The sequence below is a fragment of the Lepidochelys olivacea genome (assembly GCF_965140295.1).
Source record: "Lepidochelys olivacea isolate rLepOli2 genome assembly, chromosome: 1".
Classification (NCBI taxonomy): Eukaryota; Metazoa; Chordata; order Testudines; family Cheloniidae; genus Lepidochelys; species Lepidochelys olivacea.
Window position 1 is genome coordinate 45,045,583 of NC_140411.1, and position 19,890 is coordinate 45,065,472.

Here is a 19,890-nt window from a genome sequence, read left to right on the forward strand (position 1 = left end):
GTATGTTTGTGCAGTGCCTGACGGGGCCCGGTTCTCGGATACTTCACGAGCACCATCATAATAAACATAATATTGATTAACCTGTTATGGCAAATCAGTGGCAGTGCCAGGAACAGAATCTAAATCTTTTCCGACTGTTGATCCTCTAGTGGGATGGTTCTCAACCTGTGGTCCATGGACCCCTGGGGGTCTGCAGATTATGTCTAAGGGTTCCGCAAAAGGTTGTCATTACCATAGTGGTTTTCAACCTGTGGTGTGCGAATTTCCAAAGGGGTCCGCACCTCCAATCAAAATTTTTTAGGTGTCCAGAAATGAAAAAAGGTTGAAAACCACTGCTCTAGTGCAGTCTTCTCACGACTAGCCAACAGCGGCTACTGTTTATTTGTTTAGAATCCTCCTTACAAGTAGATTGATGAAAATAGATCATAATGGCTCCTCAGGAGAAATTCTAAGAAACTGAAAAGTGGCAAATTCAACACTGATAAAAGAAAATACTTTTTTACACAATGCACAATTTTTCACAAACCACACATTAACCCATGGAATTTATTACCACAAGATGTCATTAAGCTTAGCAATATTCATAAAAAATGGACAGCTGATACCTAGTATTATACTATTAAATATTAAACAAACAAACAAACAGACAAGAGTTTTGGAAAGGCTGTTTAAATCCTCATGCTTCAGGGCATAAACCATCCACTAATAATTGGGGGGTTAGGTGGAAATTTCCCTGGGGACAAGTTATTACTGAACTGCCAACTGCAGGGGTGTTTGCATTCTCTTCTGAAGCACTTGGATCTGGTCACTCTCTGACACAGGATACTAGATTAGATGGACCATTGCTGGGCAATTCTTGTGTTCCTAGGTTCCTTTCCTATCACTATAGCTCAAAATGCTGACAGTTTTTCATCGAATCATACGACTGGAAGGGACCTTGAGAGGTCATCTAGTCCAGTCCCCTGCACTCATGGCAGGACTAAGTATTATATAGACCGTCCCTGACAGGTGTTTTTTTGTCTATCGTGCTCTTAAAAATCTTCAGTGATGGAGAATCCCAAACTCCCTGGCAATTTATTCCAGTGCTTAACCACTCTGACAGGAATTTTTTCCTAATGTCCAACCTAAACCACCCTTGCTGCAATTTAAGCCCATTGCTTCTTGTCCTATCCTTAGAGGTTAAGGAGAACAATTCTTTTCCCTCCTCCTTGTAACAACCTTTAATGTACTTGAAAACTGGAATCATGTCTCCTCTCAGTCTTCTCTTCTACAGACTAAACAAACCCAATTTTTTTCAATCTTCCCTCATAGGTCATTTTTTCTAGGCCTTTAATCATTTTTGTTGCTCTTCTCCAATTTGTCCACATCTTTCTGAAATGTTGCACCCAGAACTGGATACAATACTCAGTTGAAGCCTAATCAGCGTGGAGTAGAGTGGAAGAATTACTTCTCATGTCTTGCTTACAATACTCCTGCATATGCATCCCAGAATGATGTTTGCTTTTTTTGCAACAGCGTTACACTGTTCACTCATATTTAGCTTGTGATCCACTATGATCCCCAGATCTCTTTCAGTAGTACTCCTTCCTAGGAAGTCATTTCCCATTTTGTATGTGTGCAGCTGATTGTTCCTTCCTAAGTGGAGTACTTTGCATTTATCCTTATTGAATTTCATCTTATTTACTTCAGACCATTTCTCCAGGCCAGTTTGTCCAGATCATTTTGATCTTATCCTCCAAAGCACTTGCAACCCCTCCCAGCTTGATATTGTTCACAAACTTTTAAAGTATATTCTTTACGCCATTATCTAAATCACTGATGAAGATATTGAACAAAACCGGACCCAGAACCGATCCCTGCAGGACCCCACTCGTTATGCCTTTCAGCTTGACTGTGAACCATTAACTACTCTCTGGGAATGGTTTTCCAACCAGTTACATACCCATCTTATAGTAGTTCTATCGAGGTTGTATTTCCCTAATTTGCTTATTAGGAGGTCATGTGAGACAGTATCTAAAGCTTTGCTAAAGTCAAGATATACCACATCTATCACTTCCCCCCATCCACAAAACTTGTTACCCTGTCAAAGAAAGCTATTAGGATGGTTTGACTCAATATGTTCTTGACAAATCCATGCAGACTGTTACTTATCACCTTATTTTCTTCTAGGTGTTTGCAAATTAATTGCTTAATTATTTGCTTCATTATCTTTCTGGGTACTGAAGTTAAACTGATTGGTCTGTAATTCCCCAGGGTTGTCCTTATTTCCCTTTTTATAGATTGGCACTATATTTGCCCTCTTCCAGTCCTCTGGAATCTCTCCAATCTTCTATGACTTTTTGAAGATAATCGCAAATGGCGCAGATATCTCCTCAGTCAGCTCCTTGAGTATTCTAGGATGTATTTCTAATGTCAATGCACATTGTCTTCAGGACAGTACAATACAGTAGCTACTTCTCTAAGTTTAAAAAGTCAGTTGGTTTTAATTAAGAAAACACTTAATAGGACACCTTCAAACCAACTCTGCAAGAACATGCAAAAAGCTTTGCTGCCCACAAAGAGAAACTTCCAAATACAAGAACAAATGATTTGGAGAAATCTATAAAGGACCTTAAGCAACCTCATATTCCAAACTGTGAATAATAATATGATTTCTGAGCATATCCCATTACCATAGGACTATAATTTATGTCTGAGGGGAAAGGGCTGGTTTCTCTGTTTTCATGAACAGAACTATATACTATTTCCAAGGCAACAAATCTGGATATTCTGCCAATTATCTATAGGTGTAAAGGACCTTTACATATGCTGCTTTTCAAATTAAGTTACAGGTATCTGGTTTCTAACTATAATTTGACAAAACAGTGTGGACAGGGGCCAGTCCGTATTGGAACAATGTTACAAACCATGGTTAAAGCTCCATGCACACTGCCTGCCAGACTCTGTTAGAAATTGATTTACCTGCAATCAAGATACATTTTGTTAATTGCCTGTATGTATAATATGCTAATCCTGTAGCTAGAGTTCTTACAAATGAGATACAAAGTCCCAAAGTAAGGATACTCAATCAAGGAAGCTCCTTTTCTTCCATATAATTTTTCATAGTTGCAATTAGCCATTTCCATCAAATATTCTAATGACCTTAAACACATCAAAATAGGAGAAAGACTCTCTATATTCCTTAAAAAGAAAAGGAGTACTTGTGGCACCTTAGAGACTAACCAATTTATTTGAGCATGAGCTTTCGTGAGCTACTGCTCACTTCATCGGATGCATACCGTGGAAACTGCAGCAGACATTATATACACACAGAGAATATGAAACAATACCTCCTCCCACCCCACTGTCCTGCTGGTAATAGCTTATCTAAAGTGATCATCAGGTTGGGCCATTTCCAGCACAAATCCAGGGTTTCTCACCCTCCACCCCCCACCCCCAGAAATTCACTCTCCTGCTGGTGATAGCCCATCCAAAGTGACAACTCTTTACACAATGTGCATGATAATCAAGTTGGGCCATTTCCAGCACAAATCCAGGTTTTCTCAAAAGGTATACATTGTCCCCAAATGTGAAATAGTTATGGGTAAGGACAAAGTCACAAAGCAAATCAAGAAACTTCCTGAAAAAGCACAAGATCAAATCCGCACAGACACACCCCTGGAACCCCGACCTGGGATATTCTATCTACTACCCAAGATCCATAAACCTGGAAATCCTGGGCGCCCCATCATCTCAGGCATTGGCACCCTGACAGCAGGATTGTCTGGCTATGTAGACTCCCTCCTCAGGCCCTACGCTACCAGCACTCCCAGCTACCTTCGAGACACCACTGACTTCCTGAGGAAACTTCAATCCATCGGTGATCTTCCTGATAACACCATCCTGGCCACTATGGATGTAGAAGCCCTCTACACCAACATTCCACACAAAGATGGACTACAAGCCGTCAGGAACACTATCCCCGATAATGTCACGGCTAACCTGGTGGCTGAACTTTGTGACTTTGTCCTTACCCATAACTATTTCACATTTGGGGACAATGTATACCTTCAGATCAGCGGCACTGCTATGGGTACCCGCATGGCCCCACAGTATGCCAACATTTTTATGGCTGATTTAGAACAACGCTTCCTCAGCTCTCGTCCCCTAATGCCCCTACTCTACTTGCGCTATATTGATGACATCTTCATCATCTGGACCCATGGAAAAGAAGCCCTTGAGGAATTCCACCATGATTTCAACAATTTCCATCCCACCACCAACCTCAGCCTGGTCCAGTCCACACAAGAGATCCACTTCCTGGACACTACAGTGCTAATAAACAATGGTCACATAAACACCACCCTATACCGGAAACCTACTGACCGCTATTCCTACCTGCATGCCTCCAGCTTTCACCCTGACCACACCACACGATCCATCGTCTACGGCCAAGCTCTGCGATACAACCGCATTTGCTCCAACCCCTCCGACAGAGACAAACACCTACAAGATCTCTGTCAAGCTTTCTTACAACTACAATACCCACCTGCGGAAGTAAAGAAACAGATTAATAGAGCCAGAAGAGTTCCCAGAAGTTACCTACTACAGGACAGGCCTAACAAAGAAAATAACAGAACGCCACTAGCCGTCACCTTCAGCCCCCAACTAAAACCCCTCCAACGCATTATTAAGGATCTACAACCTATCCTAAAGGATGACCCAACACTCTCACAAATCTTGGGAGACAGGCCAGTCCTTGCCTACAGACAGCCCCACAACCTGAAGCAAATACTCACCAACAACCACATACCACACAACAGAACCACTAACCCAGAAACTTATCCTTGCAACAAAGCCCGTTGCCAATTGTGCCCACATATCTATTCAGGGGACACCATCACAGGGCCTAACAACATCAGCCACACTATCAGAGGCTCGTTCACCTGCACATCCACCAATGTGATATATGCCATCATGTGCCAGCAATGCCCCTCTGCCATTTACAGTGGTCAAACTGGACAGTCTCTATGTAAAAGAATAAATGGACACAAATCAGATGTCAAGAATTACAACGTTCATAAACCAGTCGGAGAACACTTCAATCTCTCTGGTCACGCAATCACAGACATGAAGGTCGCTATCTTAAAACAAAAAAACTTCAAATCCAGACTCCAGCGAGAAACTGCTGAATTGGAATTCATTTGCAAATTGGATACTATTAATTTAGGCTTAAATAGAGACTGGGAGTGGCTAAGTCATTATGCAAGGTAGCCTATTTCCCCTTGTTTTTTCCTACCCCCCCCCCCAGATGTTCTGGTTTAACTTGGATTTAAACTTGGAGAGTGGTCAGTTTGGATGAGCTATTACCAGCAGGAGAGTGAGTTTGTGTGTGTATGGGGGTGGGGGGTGTGTGAGAAAACCTGGATTTGTGCTGGAAATGGCCCACCTTGATTATCATGCACATTGTAGGGAGAGTGGTCACTTTGGATGAGCTATTACCAGCAGGATAGTGAGTTTGTGTGTGTGGTTTTTGGGAGGGGGGTGAGGGGGTGAGAGAACCTGGATTTGTGCAGGAAATGGCCCAACTTGATTATCATGCACATTGTGTAAAGAGTTGTCACTTTGGATGGGCTATCACCAGCAGGAGAGTGAATTTCTGGGGCGGGGGGGTGGAGGGTGAGAAAACCTGGATTTGTGCTGGAAATGGCCCAACCTGATGATCACTTTAGATAAGCTATTACCAGCAGGACAGTGCGGTGGGAGGAGGTATTGTTTCATATTCTCTGTGTGTATATAAAGTCTGCTGCAGTTTCCACGGTATGCATCCGATGAAGTGAGCTGTAGCTCACGAAAGCTCATGCTCAAATAAATTGGTTAGTCTCTAAGGTGCCACAAGTACTCCTTTTCTTTTTGTGAATACAGACTAACACGGCTGTTACTCTGAAATCTATATTCCTTGTATACTAGAAACTTATTGATTTACATAATTGGTCTGAAATCTTTCCTTCATGATCATTTTCTAAGGTCCCTCTTTGTCATGATACCAACATTTGCAACCTTACATTTATCAAAAAATAAAAATAAAAAAAAAACACCCCAAAACCTAAAAACCTTCTAACTTGGTGAACTTTTTCAAAAATTTTATTTTTAAGAAAAGTTGCTCCTAGTTGATCAAGTGAACCACATTTTCAGAAAGTGGCCTTTGATTTTGCATTTGAAAAACTGAGCAAGGAAAATTTGCACAAGCAAAATTCAAAGTTAGGTTAAGGCTGGCTTAATATTTGGCAGTATATTGCCAATTCTGAATAAAAGGTGATTTTTTTATAGGCAAGGTTTAAACCTGTGAAAACGAGTTCATATGGGAAAAGCTCACACAACCTTAGGTACAGCTGCATGAATGTAACAACTTTAAGATCTCCACAAGGATTAAAATCATATGAGCAACAAATTTATTATACAACTTTAAGACATTCCCAGGAGAGATTTGCTGATAAGTTGCCAATAGGCAGAAAGGTGTTCTTGTTTATAGGAAGCCTCTTCATAGTGTGCATGTTTATTCAGATAATTTTACATTCACAATATGCTCTTTAAAAATATATTGCCATTTCATTTTATTCACCTATATATTTTTTTGTTTTTGGCACATCCTCCAGCATGACACCATCAGAGACCTACAATAGCAGATTTGCTTATGAAAGTCACTCATGGATCACAAAAATAACTAAACCATTTCCTAAACAGATGTGTAAAAGAGGTATGCATACTTCATTACCCTACTTTAATTTATCTGCTCAAAGCACAGGCCAAAGCTCCAGAAAAATAAGAAGTTCCAAAACCACATTAAGTGCAGAGGAGACCCTTACACATAATTATAAAAACAAACAAGATCAGAAGGCATGAGGACTTCAATCTGCAGGCAGAAGTCTAACGTCTGAATGAAGAGTTTCCACAGACTGAAACACTGACACCACAATGTAATGTGTGAGTGATTGTAGACAAACAAACTACAGTCAGAACAGCCAATTTTCTAACCAGCACCAAACTGTGGAAATGAGATGCCAAAAGAACAACAGAAAACTCTGGAAAAAATTTTAAACTGAGAAGACAAAAGCAAAAAGACCCATGAAAATAGGAAAATATAATCTGAGCTGTAGATATTGTCAACAGTTGTGTAAAAAATGAAAAGAGTAGTAATGTGAAGCCTGTTTAACATGACCATGGAAATATTGCAGATTATGCTGCACTGAAAACAGGGCTGCTCTTTTGTGCAGGTTCCTCTTTTCACACTCCGTAACATAAATACAGACTCCCTCAAGTAGCCATGAGGTATACTCGGACTAGATTTTAGCTAGATGACTGGTCACATGACCAATGGGTTCTTCTAAAACTTTACAGTCCTGGCCAGCCAAACCATTTTTTTTTGGAGGGGGGGGAGACAAAAATTAAGAGAACTGACGAAAGAGCTGGGGGTAGGTACATCATGCTCAGAGAACATGAACAGGAAAGGCAAAGAAACTTCCTGGGGCCCTGGGCCAGAGGAAGCTGGCAACAGACAGGGGCTGCTGCTGGAAAAGGGTAGTCATTCCCTGGGAAGAGGGTTTGGAGCTGGTACTCCTTAGAGGAGGGGGATGAAGGTATCAGAAGAGTAGGAAGCAGTCCAGGGAAGGAGCAATGAGGCTGGAAGAGTAAAGCCCAGAACTGCTGGGTTGAGGTTTTATGGACAGAACCCAGAGAAGAGGGCGGGCGCCGGTTCTCCTACCAGCCACTGAGGGAGTGGAACCTGAGGCAGTGAACAGGAAGACTGTCTGGAAGGGGGAAATGCTAAGTGACCTGGCCAGAGGACTGAGTCATAAAGAGGAGGCTGCAGTTCCTGGACTGAGGTGAGGCAACAGATTAGAGAGACAGACCGAGTGATGACATGCAACTGTGGGAAGGGGTATTGACCTGATGAGCTAATCCCCAGAATGGCCAGGAGAAGGTGCCAGACCAGCGGTGAGTGGCGCACCCCGTGTCAGATACTATCCTTAAACTCTTTCTGAAAGCACTACATATGAACCAAGAAGCTATCTGATAGACATTTTTGACGTAGGACTGTACTCAACTCAGCCCAAGAAGTGTCTCACTGAAAGCAAAGTAGACAGCACCAGGAAAGAGAAATAAAGCTTCCCATTGGCTATAAGAGCTAGAAATCATCTCTCAAAATTCACACATAAAGTTCACTGGACTAGCCCTGATCGTTTGCTGTTTCCATTAACCAAACGTAGGGCTGATGGTTACAAAAAGATTTTGGTTAAGAGATCAGTGATTCTCATCTTGACAAAAGAAAAGATAAGAAGAAACTAAGAAGAGGCAAGAGAAGTATTAGAAGCTAGAAGCAGATTTACACACAAAAAACTTGAAGGTACAGTGCCAACTCTGGCTCTTCCAACCATTGGGAGGGCAAAAAGCCTCAAATGTGGAAGACATTAGTAATGCTGATCTGTAATCAAAATATTGTGGTCAAAACAATACTTAAATCATAGATCTGGAACATGACTGCATACAACATGTCACCCAGCAAAAAACCCAAAACAAAACCTCACCACCACTAAATGCCGAACACGTCAGACTAACCTCAGCACAGGAATTTTTTATTTTATTTTATTAAAGAAAAAACAAGACTAAAAATGGACAATGAAGTTTATGTATGACACAAATCATCTTTGAGCTTTTGGAAGAAAATTAATGAGGCAAAGACCAACATAAGATGCTTATAGAGAGTGGGGGAAAAACAGGAACTGTTAAATTGGAAGAGATCAGTGGTATCCTGTCTCTACCAATGGCTAATTCCAGATGCTCCAGAGAAAAGCATAAACCTCCCATAAAGCACATAACAATACATTATAACAACCTCGGAAGAGAGGGTAGGGGGGAATCTTCTTGAGCCCGGCTGGTATTCAGATTAAGACTCGAGGCTCAATATATTTTTATTCTAGTGAGTGCAACCACATATGTTATTCTTATTTACATAGGGCCAAAGCCTCCCTTGACTTTATGTCTGGCACTCAATGAGGAGAGAAGGACAAAAACTGTCTCACAGTCCCCCCACCCCAGAAACCCCATTTATGTGGTTCAGGTAAGGGACAGGCAGAATTGTAGCCCATCCCTATTCCTTTTACAGTACAATGCACCCCAAAAGGGATAGGAAATAGGCAAGGCTATGGCCCTGCACCCTGATGCGGCCGGCTGGCCACACAGAGCTGGCTGGCCACACAGAGGGTAATTAGCTGCAGCTCAAAAAGGAGTTTAGTAGAAGATTAGCAGCCTCTCCCTGGGGCAGCAGTAACAGACATTTCCTAATGGCACCATCTCATCCATATTATGTACATTATAAGTACATATTTATATATTGATGTACAAAGCTACTGGTTTCAATAATATCTTGAGGTAATGAATTCCACATACTAACAGGGAGAAGGGATCAAACTGGTGCCCAGTGTGTGCAATATGCTCTGTTTGCAGAAATTTTCATTCAAAACAGAGCTAGTCCAAACTGGCACATGTGCACAACTCAGACCATGAAGAGGCAAGGATTGTAGATCCCTTTCTTTCCTCAATACTACCTCCTGTGCAAAAACCAAACAAACAAAACACCCAAAGAGACTCAAGAAAACAAGGGGACTAGGCTGAGGACACCCCTGTCATATACAATTTTACAGCCTTCTGGAGGTGTAGACTTCAACTCCTATTTCTAGTACTGTTTAGGGAATGAATGCATGGGTTTAAAAAAAGCTACCACCAAAAAGCTACCAAAGATTTTCTACTTAATTTCCAAAGTGTCAAATCTCTTTTATTATTGTAAAATTTCCATTAAGTTCCACTGGGATTTTATCACTGCTTTGTCTTATTAGCACTATGTTTCATTTATTGTATTATGAAATGCATTAAGTGAAACAAAATAAATATGTTGTCTCTGACAGTAGAGAATAACTCTTTAATTCAGTAGTTACTTCTCTTTGCCCTGAAGGAAAAACCTGCATTTTTTCCCCATGTGAGAATGCTCCAAACATAATGTACAAGAGAAAGAAATACTTACTCAATAGTTTAATAAACCCCAGCAGAAACAATACATCTTTTCAGATGCTTAAGTATCTGAGACTCTCCATGCAGACATTTGATGAATAAATGGAATAAAATGCTTTGCATGTCATATTTTTGACTCATGATGGGATGTACTGGTTGTTATAGACATTAACTAAGCATTATAGTCAAAAGGAACTAGGTTGCTTTTAAGTACTATAGCATTTTGTGTAGTAGAAGTGTTTAATACATGTTGAAAATTAATTTACTTAAACAATTAGAAACACTAATAAAAGAGAGATTTAAAAACAAACCGTAAACTCTTCACTGTCCCACTTTGCTTTTAAACACATCTTGATTACTTACAATTGCAAAAAGGAAAAGAGATGGAACAAAGGAATATTTAAAATAGCCTGGAAGAAGAGAAGCAATTCATTTTACAGACTGTAGCCTAGTATGGTGCCTGCTCATTTGACCATGGTTTGATATTGTGCAGCAAATTACTTCTTGAAAGCCTCTGTGCAAGTTAATTCAAGTTCTACAGAAGCTTCCTCCATCTTAGGGTTCTTCCATCATTTTCAAGAGGTAAAAAACCTCTTTTTTTTCACCTCTCCTCCCCTCAAAGCATACAAACTAGGGAGCAAAAATATAACACTACAACACAGTGGTACTGTTTAAACTAATTTTTATGCTGAAAACATATATTATATTACATATGACTCCCTGGTCCCCAAAGGCTCTTGTACTTTTGCTAAGATGATGAACAACTCCATAATGGCTTCGATAGTGATTACTGATCCAGGAACAGCTATGCAAGTATTGGACTACATTAATGATCTCACTCAATCACTCAGAACGTAAATGTTGTGCTCTCCACAAGAATAAGGATTGTTTTACCCTCAGCAAGATATTAATGTCATATCTCAAGACATCCTTTGTTCTGGAAAACCAAAGAGTATAAAATAACATGGCTTAAGTAGAAAAACATTTTCTAGAAAGTATTCAAGCAAAAATAAAATGCTATTTAACATCAATTACTTTGCTCTGGGACCTGTGGGTTACATTGTGGTTAACATCCACTCCAGTCATGGTGCTTTTTTTTGGAGGGGGGAGGGGTGGTATTGCAATAAAAAAAGTTCTAAAAACCACTGCATTCTGGAACTGAACTCTATAGTCTGAGCCTTCTAATATGTGGGACTAGTTTACCTTGACACTTGTGCATTAAAAATGCTGACACATTAATAGCAACATTAAGAGTCTGCTGTTATAGATTGCAAAACCAACTCATGGCTAGGTATGAGACCTAATCAAGTTTCAGCCTAATTTATAGAAATGTGAATTAGAGTTGCTGATGCAAATGTGCACTGTGAAACACACTGAGGACATTATGAAATACTATCAAAGGAATTTGGTGTTTGTCTCTGTCAGCCATATGATGGCTGATCCCCATCCTGTCAGCTGTCATTCTCTCTCCTTGCTTTAGAAAGCTGTCCATGATAATCTACTAAAATCTCCATTATCCTCTGCATTGTACCACAATCTAATGAAATATTTATTAGACCAGAACCATGCTGAAGCAGAATGATGCCAGAATTACTACATCATAGGCTTCAATTCCCACCGTCTCTCACAGACGAAAGAATGCCAACAACTATATGAAATTATGTGATAAGTAACCTTCCAAATCATTAATTAAGTTCATGGGTGCTTTGCGTTTCTGATTTTCTGATGTTCAAAGATGACATTGTATAAAAATTAATTTGCTTAGGTCCACTATTCTAAACATTCTCATTTTGCCTTTTCCTCTTCTCTATAAACAAAGGCATCTTTAAAGGTAACTCCAAACTTGTTGTAAGAGCATCTTTTCCAGTAACTTACTCTGACGGCATTGGAGTTTGCTTGGAGTAGTATTTTATGGTATATTTGCTAGCCCCTCATTTCCGAGGAGTCTCCTATTCTAAATACGCTCACTGAAGGAGTTTTGACAGGCTCATTATTCTCTCTGTTCACCACAGGTTGAAATTATGACAGGGTGAATTTCACCACCTGCAACTGACAATGAAGGAAAAAATCCAGAACTCTACTAACATTGTCTGGGGACCTATTACATATAAGCTTCCCTTCTATTTCTGACCATCCCATCAGTTGTTTTCAGGTACATACTCTGTTTTCTTTTAACAAGTTAGGGGAAAGGAATAGTAGAAAACTGAGTATATGAACAGAGGAAATACACAACCCAAAGTTTTTAAAATATCAAATTTTTGTCTGGCATTTTGTCAAACCTTTGTTACCAAGAAAATCTCCCAAAGCCATTATTAATGAAGAGCTTAGGTCCATTCCCACCCAAATCAACTGGAAAACTCCAGAGACTATCTACAGCACATACAGTGACTTACATTGTGAATAGTTTTGAGAACCAAGCTCACTGTTTTTAATTACTGTTGTAAAACTTTAACACTTGCAGGGTGCAGGGATGTTTTAACTAAAGCTTAGGTGCACTCACTGAAGGCATTTCCTTTACAGGCATCATCCTGTTGCTGTATGATCACTGCAGGTAATATTACTTTCCCCAGGCACTGAAGACAAAAGACTCCAGTTAGAAAGCACACTCACCAATCTTTCCCATATCCAAGCATGAAAACTAACCTGTCCAAGCATGTCTGGTGCAATGGGAATGGTGGGCCAGATGGCAGAGTAGACTCCGAAGAACACCAACCAGAGCAGCATGCTTCCCCAAACGGCCAGGTGGCTAAACTGTAGAGGGACAAAAGAGAACACAGTACAGCTCTCTTTCTACTTAATAATGCCCACATTATTATTTTTCTCCTAGGAGTCTTTTTCTGTCCAGATCTCTGTCAGTCTCAACTTACAGCTGTCTACTGTACTTGGTTTTAGGCCAGTGGCACAGACTGGTTTAAACAGCACAGAACAGCTCCCCTCTTTAATCTTTTCTCCACGACACAGACAGACAGCCTTTTCAGCTAGTCTATCTTACTTGTAGCTTCAGAAACTCATCAGATTTTCCTTAGAACTCTGAGGTGCCCTCTGACTCCTGGTTCCCATTTTACTTATACAGAGTTATGTGATACATCAACGTGGATGTTTTCAAAGGTATGAGTTAGAAATTACACCCACAAAAGTCCTATTATGCCATTGCATGTATGCATATAAGCCACATGCACCACTAATATAGCCATTACTGGAAGAATCAAATAGTGTGTTATACACAATGACTACAAGAATAATCCCTATTATGTACTGACTATTTTTTAAATATGTGCTAGTGATTTATGGATATGCAAGACAATCCTTGCCCTGAAGAGTCTACAGTCTACACAACTAAACGGAATGGATGAGGGAAAAGGATGCCATAATACCAAAGTGACCAAGGAGATGTGCTGCAGAAGTTGAATACAAACAGTGTGATGTCATAAATGACTGTATACTGTACATATACACTATTGACAAAGGAGGGTTTACACACTTACGATGGAAAGCTGAGTTTACCTTTAATACTGAAGACGTGAAAGCTATTTTATTTGGGCTCACACACAGTGTTACTGTATTTCAAAAAAAGGAGAGAGTGTCATTATCTAGCAGATAGAGCAGGGGGACTATAAGCCAGGACACTAAGATTCTGCTCCTGAAACTGTCACTGATTTTTCTACGTGACAAATCACTTCAATTTCCAGTGCTGCAATTTACTCATCTGTCAAACAAGTAAAATAGTACCTGCTTTGTATGGGTACGGTAAGGGAAGCAGTGGGGGCAAAAGACATATCTGGCTTCAAGACTAAGCTTGATAAGTTTATGGAAGGGATGATATGATGTCATAGCCTAATTCTGGCAATTAATTGATCTTTGACTATTAGTGGTAGATAGGCCTAATGGCCTGTGATGGGATGTTAGATGGGGTGAGATCTGAGTTACTACAGAGAATTCTTTCCTGAGTGTCTGACTGGTGAGTCTTGCTCACATGCTCAGGGTTTAGCTAATCGCCATATTTGGGGTCGGGAAGGAATTTTCCTCCAGGGCTGATTGGCAGAGGCCCTGAGGGTTTTTTTGCCTTCCTCTGCAGCATGGGGAACAGGTCACTTGCTGGAGGATTCTCTCCACCTTGAAGTCTTGAAACCGTGAGTTGAGGACTTCAATAGCTCACATAGGTCAGGGGTTTGTTACAGGAGTGGGTGGGTGAGATTCTGTGGCCTGCATTGTGCAGGAGGTCAGACTAGATGATCATAATGGTCCCTTCTGACCTTAAAATCTATAAGGCTTAATTAATGCTAGTAAAGTGCTCTGAGATCCTGGATGAAAAAGGCACGACAGATGCTGGGTATAGTTCTTAATAATAAATACATATTTTAAATGCTGATCACAGACATATATTGAACTTCCTGATTATGTGTTAAGAGAATCTTACTAATCCACGTTCTGAGATGTGAATGCTGATGACCTTTCTGGAGTAAAATATGATGGACCATCAGAGCATTTAACAAGGTCCTATTTTGCAGTTTGCATTCTCATGCATATGTATTTTGACAGCTTGTAGGTGGTTAAAAAAAAATAAAAAAGCAAGTAAAAATATTTAGAATACATACTGGACCAGAATTTTTAAACAAATAATTTTAATAGTATTTATATTACATTAACATTACATATTTAATAGCATTTACATAGCTAAGTGTGTTAAAGTTGCTTTATAAAATGAACTTATTAATCTTCAAAACAGCCTGATGGGGTGATTTGGAAATATTAGTGCCTTAATTTTATAGATGGCAAAATGTGAGGCAGAAAGCTGAAATGATTTATTTGCTTAGAGCATACTGTCTCCTGAAGAGGCAGCTTGTAAAAAACCAATTCATTTTATTTAAAAAGAAAAGGAGTACTTGTGGCACCTTAGAGACTAACCAATTTATTTGAGCATAAGCTTTCGTGAGCTACAGCTCACTTCATTGGATGCATACTGTGGAAACTGCAGAAGACATTATATACACAGAGACCATGAAACAATACCTCCTCCCACCCCACTCTTCTGCTGGTAACAGCTTATCTAAAGTGATCACTCTCCTTATAATGTGTATGATAATCAAGTTGGGCCATTTCCAGCACAAATCCAGGTTTTCTCACCCCCCCGCCCCCACAAACTCACTCTCCTGCTGGTAATAGCTCATCCAAACTGACCACTCTCCTTACAATGTGTCTGATAATCAAGGTGGGCCAATTCCAGCATAAATCCAAGTTTAACCAGAACGTCGGGGGAGGGGGGTAGGAAAAAACAAGGGGAAATAGGCTACCTTGCATAATGACTTAGCCACTCCCAGTCTCTATTCAAGCCTAAATTAACAGTATCCAATTTGCAAATGAATTCCAATTCAGCAGTTTCTCGCTGGAGTTTGGATTTGAAGTTTTTTTGTTTTAAGATAGCGACCTTCATGTCTGTAATTGCATGACCAGAGAGATTGAAGTGTTCTCCGACTGGTTTATGAATGTTATAATTCTTGACATCTGATTTGTGTCCATTTATTCTTTTACGTAGAGACTGTCCAGTTTGACCAACGTACATGGCAGAGGGGCATTGCTGGCACATGATAGATATCACATTGGTGGATGTGCAGATGAACGAGCCTCTGATAGTGTGGCTGATGTTATTAGGCCCTGTGATGGTGTCCCCTGAATAGATATGTGGGCACAGTTGGCAACAGGCTTTGTTGCAAGGATAGGTTCCTGGGTTAGTGGTTCTGTTGTGTGGTATGCGGTTGTTGGTGAGTATTTGCTTCAGGTTGTGGGGCTGTCTGTAGGCAAGGACTGGCCTGTCTCCCAAGATTTGTGAGAGTGTTGGGTCATCCTTTAGGATAGGTTGTAGATCCTTAATAATGCGTTGGAGGGGTTTTAGTTGGGGGCTGAAGGTGACGGCTAGTGGCGTTCTGTTATTTTCTTTGTTAGGCCTGTCCTGTAGTAGGTGACTTCTGGGAACTCTTCTGGCTCTATCAATCTGTTTCTTCACTTCCGCAGGTGGGTATTGTAGTTGTAAGAATGCTTGATAGAGATCTTGTAGGTGTTTGTCTCTGTCTGAGGGATTGGAGCAAATGCGGTTGTATGGCAGAGCTTGGCTGTAGACGATGGATCGTGTGGTGTGGTCAGGGTGAAAGCTGGAGGCATGCAGGTAGGAATAGCGGTCAGTAGGTTTCTGGTATAGGGTGGTGGTTATGTGACCATTGTTTATTAGCACTGTAGTGTCCAGGAAGTGGATCTCTTGTGTGGACTGGACCAGGCTGAGGTTGGTGGTGGGATGGAAATTGTTGAAATCATGGTGGAATTCCTCAAGGGCTTCTTTTCCATGGGTCCAGATGATGAAGATGTCATCAATATAGCGCAAGTAGAGTAGGGGCATTAGGGGACGAGAGCTGAGGAAGCGTTGTTCTAAATCAGCCATAAAAATGTTGGCATACTGTGGGGCCATGCGGGTACCCATAGCAGTGCCGCTGATCTGAAGGTATACATTGTCCCCAAATGTGAAATAGTTATGGGTAAGGACAAAGTCACAAAGTTCAGCCACCAGGTTAGCCGTGACATTATCGGGGATAGTGTTCTTGACGGCTTGTAGTCCATCTTTGTGTGGAATGTTGGTGTAAAGGGCTTCTACATCCATAGTGGCCAGGATGATGTTATCAGGAAGATCACCGATGGATTGTAGTTTCCTCAGGAAGTCAGTGGTGTCTCGAAGGTAGCTAGGAGTGCTGGTAGCGTAGGGCCTGAGGAGGGAGTCTACATAGCCAGACAATCCTGCTGTCAGGGTGCCAATGACTGAGATGATGGGGCGCCCAGGATTTCCAGGTTTATGGATCTTAGGTAGTAGATAGAATATCCCAGGTCGGGGTTCCAGGGGTGTGTCTGTGCGGATTTGATCTTGTGCTTTTTCAGGAAGTTTCTTGAGCAAATGCTGTAGTTGCTTTTGGTAACTCTCAGTGGGATCAGAGGGTAATGGCTTGTAGAAAGTGGTGTTGGAGAGCTGCCGAGCAGCCTCTTGTTCATATTCCGACCTATTCATGATGACAACAGCACCTCTTTTGTCAGCCTTTTTGATTATGATGTCAGAGTTGTTTCTGAGGTTGTGGATGGCATTGTGTTCTGCACGGCTGAGGTTATGGGACAAGTGATGCTGCTTTTCCACAATTTCAGCCCGTGCACATCGGCGGAAGCACTCTATGTAGAAGTCCAGTCTGCTGTTTCGACCTTCAGGAGGAGTCCACCTAGAATCCTTCTTTTTGTAATGTTGGTAGGGAGGCCTCTGTGGATTAGTATGTTGTTCAGAGGTATTTTGGAAATATTCCTTGAGTCGGAGACATCGAAAATAGGATTCTAAGTCACCACAGAACTGTATCATGTTCGTGGGGGTGGAGGGGCAGAAGGAGAGGCCCCGAGATAGGACAGCTTCTTCTGCTGGGCTGAGAGTATAGTTGGATAGGTTAACAATATTGCTGGGTGGGTTGAGGGAACCATTGCTGTGGCCCTTTTAGCATGTAGTAGTTTAGAAAGTTTAGTGTCCTTTTTCTTTTGTAGAGAAGCAAAGTGTGCGTTGTAAATGGCTTGTCTAGTTTCAGTAAATTCCAGCCACGAGGAAGTTTGTGTGGAAGGTTGTTTTTTTATGAGAGTATCCAGTTCTGAGAGCTCATTCTTAATCTTTCCCTGTTTGCTGTAGAGGATGTTGATCAGGTGATTCCGCAGTTTCTTTGAGAGAGTATGGCACAAGCTGTCAGCATAGTCTGTGTGGTATGTAGATTGTAATGGATTTTTTACTTTCGGTCCTTTTGGTACGATGTCCATCTGTTTGCATTTGGAAAGGAAGATGATGTCTGTCTGTATCTGTACAAGTTTTTTCATGCAGTTGATAGATTTCCACTTCATACGGCTAAATGCAGTGACCTGTCATTTTATTTACTATTTTAAAAGTTTTTCTTACAGTTTTTAATGTTTATTTCATTTTAAATAAATGTAAATAATACAGGGGCAGCTTGTTTCTGTTGGAGCTGTGAGGAACCTGCCAACAGCTCACTATGGGCTCAATCTCACAAGATGTTAGTGTCATCATCTCCCACTGACTTTAGTTCTGATTGAGATAAGCACTTAAAACACATGCTTAGGTCCTTTCCTAAATAGGGATGGACTTAAGCACATACTTAAGTGCTCTCCTGAATCAGACACTTCCATAGTAGCTGAGGGCATTGAACACTTCCCAGCATTCGGCTCTTGTAGTGCTGCTGCAGGAATTCATATTTAAAGAAAAAATAGAATTATATGAGAAAAATACACTTCAAAAAGTCATATTTTCAGAGCAGATTACTGCTCCCTCTGAGCTGCAGCAATTTCAAGCAATAAGCCAGCAGACTCAGCACTGTTCAGATTGAAGCTTCTGCTACAAGTTGCTAGAGTCACTAAGATTAGCAGAGACAAAAATAAGCAGAGGAAGATCTATAAGGACTTTTTTTTTTGCTTTTTAATAGGTGTATTTATGTAGAATGAGGGTGAAAGAGCATCTTCCTCTCCCCTTGCTGCAACCACATTGCCCCTCTCTGCAAACACTAGATGCTTCTCTAATTCTACAACAGCTTTAAGCTCTCCAGCCTCACTTTCACCATGCTGTGATGCTGCCCCTACTTACATCTCTTCTCTCTCGTCCTCCCCATCTTTCTTCTTATGGCCATGTTAATCGCTTCTCCCAACACTTCATACGTGTCGTTTTCCAGCTTTCAGCCATATGCCTTCTTTCATGATCCCTTTGCTTGGAACAGCCTCCTACTTCCTGTATGCCATGTGCCCTCCCCCTCCTGCTTGCAATTCCTCCTTAAACACTTAATTTGGGTTGTCTCACATTGTTGATTTCACACTAAAATGAACTGGCTGATTAGTCTGATGTACATAGGTGTAAACCAGAAGTAACCGTTGAAGGTATAAAATCAATGTAAGTCAAAGGAAGTTATGCCCATAGTGTCTCCATTTTTCTCTTGCTGGTCTGTGTATCCTATCTGTTTATTTTCATTTGTAAGCTCTTCTGAGGTAGGAAGGTGAGTTACTATAAATGTTAGTTGTGAAGAGCCTGTGGCCATGCTCTATATATACTATGTACAACAATAAGTCATTCTGAATTGTGCCACTCTGAAGTTTTAGCTGTACATCATGGAATGACCACTGGTTAGACCATTCCCTCCACCCTGCTTACCGGATAAGTCAGAATAAGAACTGCTATGCATCTGTGTCAGTTCTATATTTAGAGCTTTCAGTTATACCTATCACATTCTCTCATGTGGCCAAGTGTATCTCTCACTCTTGAGAATAAACCTGCGTGTAACCAATCCACTTGATGATGGAGAAGAGGCTTTCAGTCATACATTTAATACTCTTCAAGTACTACGAATGTTCTTCATGCATTGATTCCCTCACAGCTGAAACAATAAGTGTTACCAACACAAGGCCCCCAAGGAGAAGCAAATCACCACAGGGCCCAAGTCAGTGAGTGAGGAATTAGGAGGAAATTTTCTTTATATTATTTTTATATCAGAAAATCTCATGCGACTAATATATAAAAGAAAGGAGAAAAAAAACCTTGTCCTGTTGACAGGGAAGATTTTTTGCACATGCTGACATTTTATTCATAAAATTCTAGTATCAATTAACATAGGGATTTATTGACCAGTATAAGTGCCTTTTTGGCTAAATTCAGAAAGCAGGAGGGTCAGTAATTGGTGTCTTTTCAGTCACATGGGGATAATTATTCAGGGAAGAGGGATAAGAAACATCAAATTATTCTGAATGTTACAGGATTTGAAGAGGCCCCATATGTCTAGGAAGCAG

At 40.8% G+C, this 19,890-nt stretch overlaps 1 protein-coding gene across 3 annotated transcripts in view; it reads right to left on the reverse strand.

Moving 5' to 3' along the window:
• ATP8A2 (ATPase phospholipid transporting 8A2) overlaps positions 1 to 19,890 on the reverse strand; it is a 690,440-nt gene that overhangs the window by 140,562 nt on the left and 529,988 nt on the right. For all 3 annotated transcript variants that reach the window (XM_084650563.1, XM_084650564.1, XM_084650565.1), the window contains exon 33: positions 12,688 to 12,795. In XM_084650563.1, coding sequence (XP_084506689.1) covers positions 12,688 to 12,795 — 108 coding nt within the window. The remainder of the gene's footprint in view (positions 1 to 12,687; positions 12,796 to 19,890) is intronic.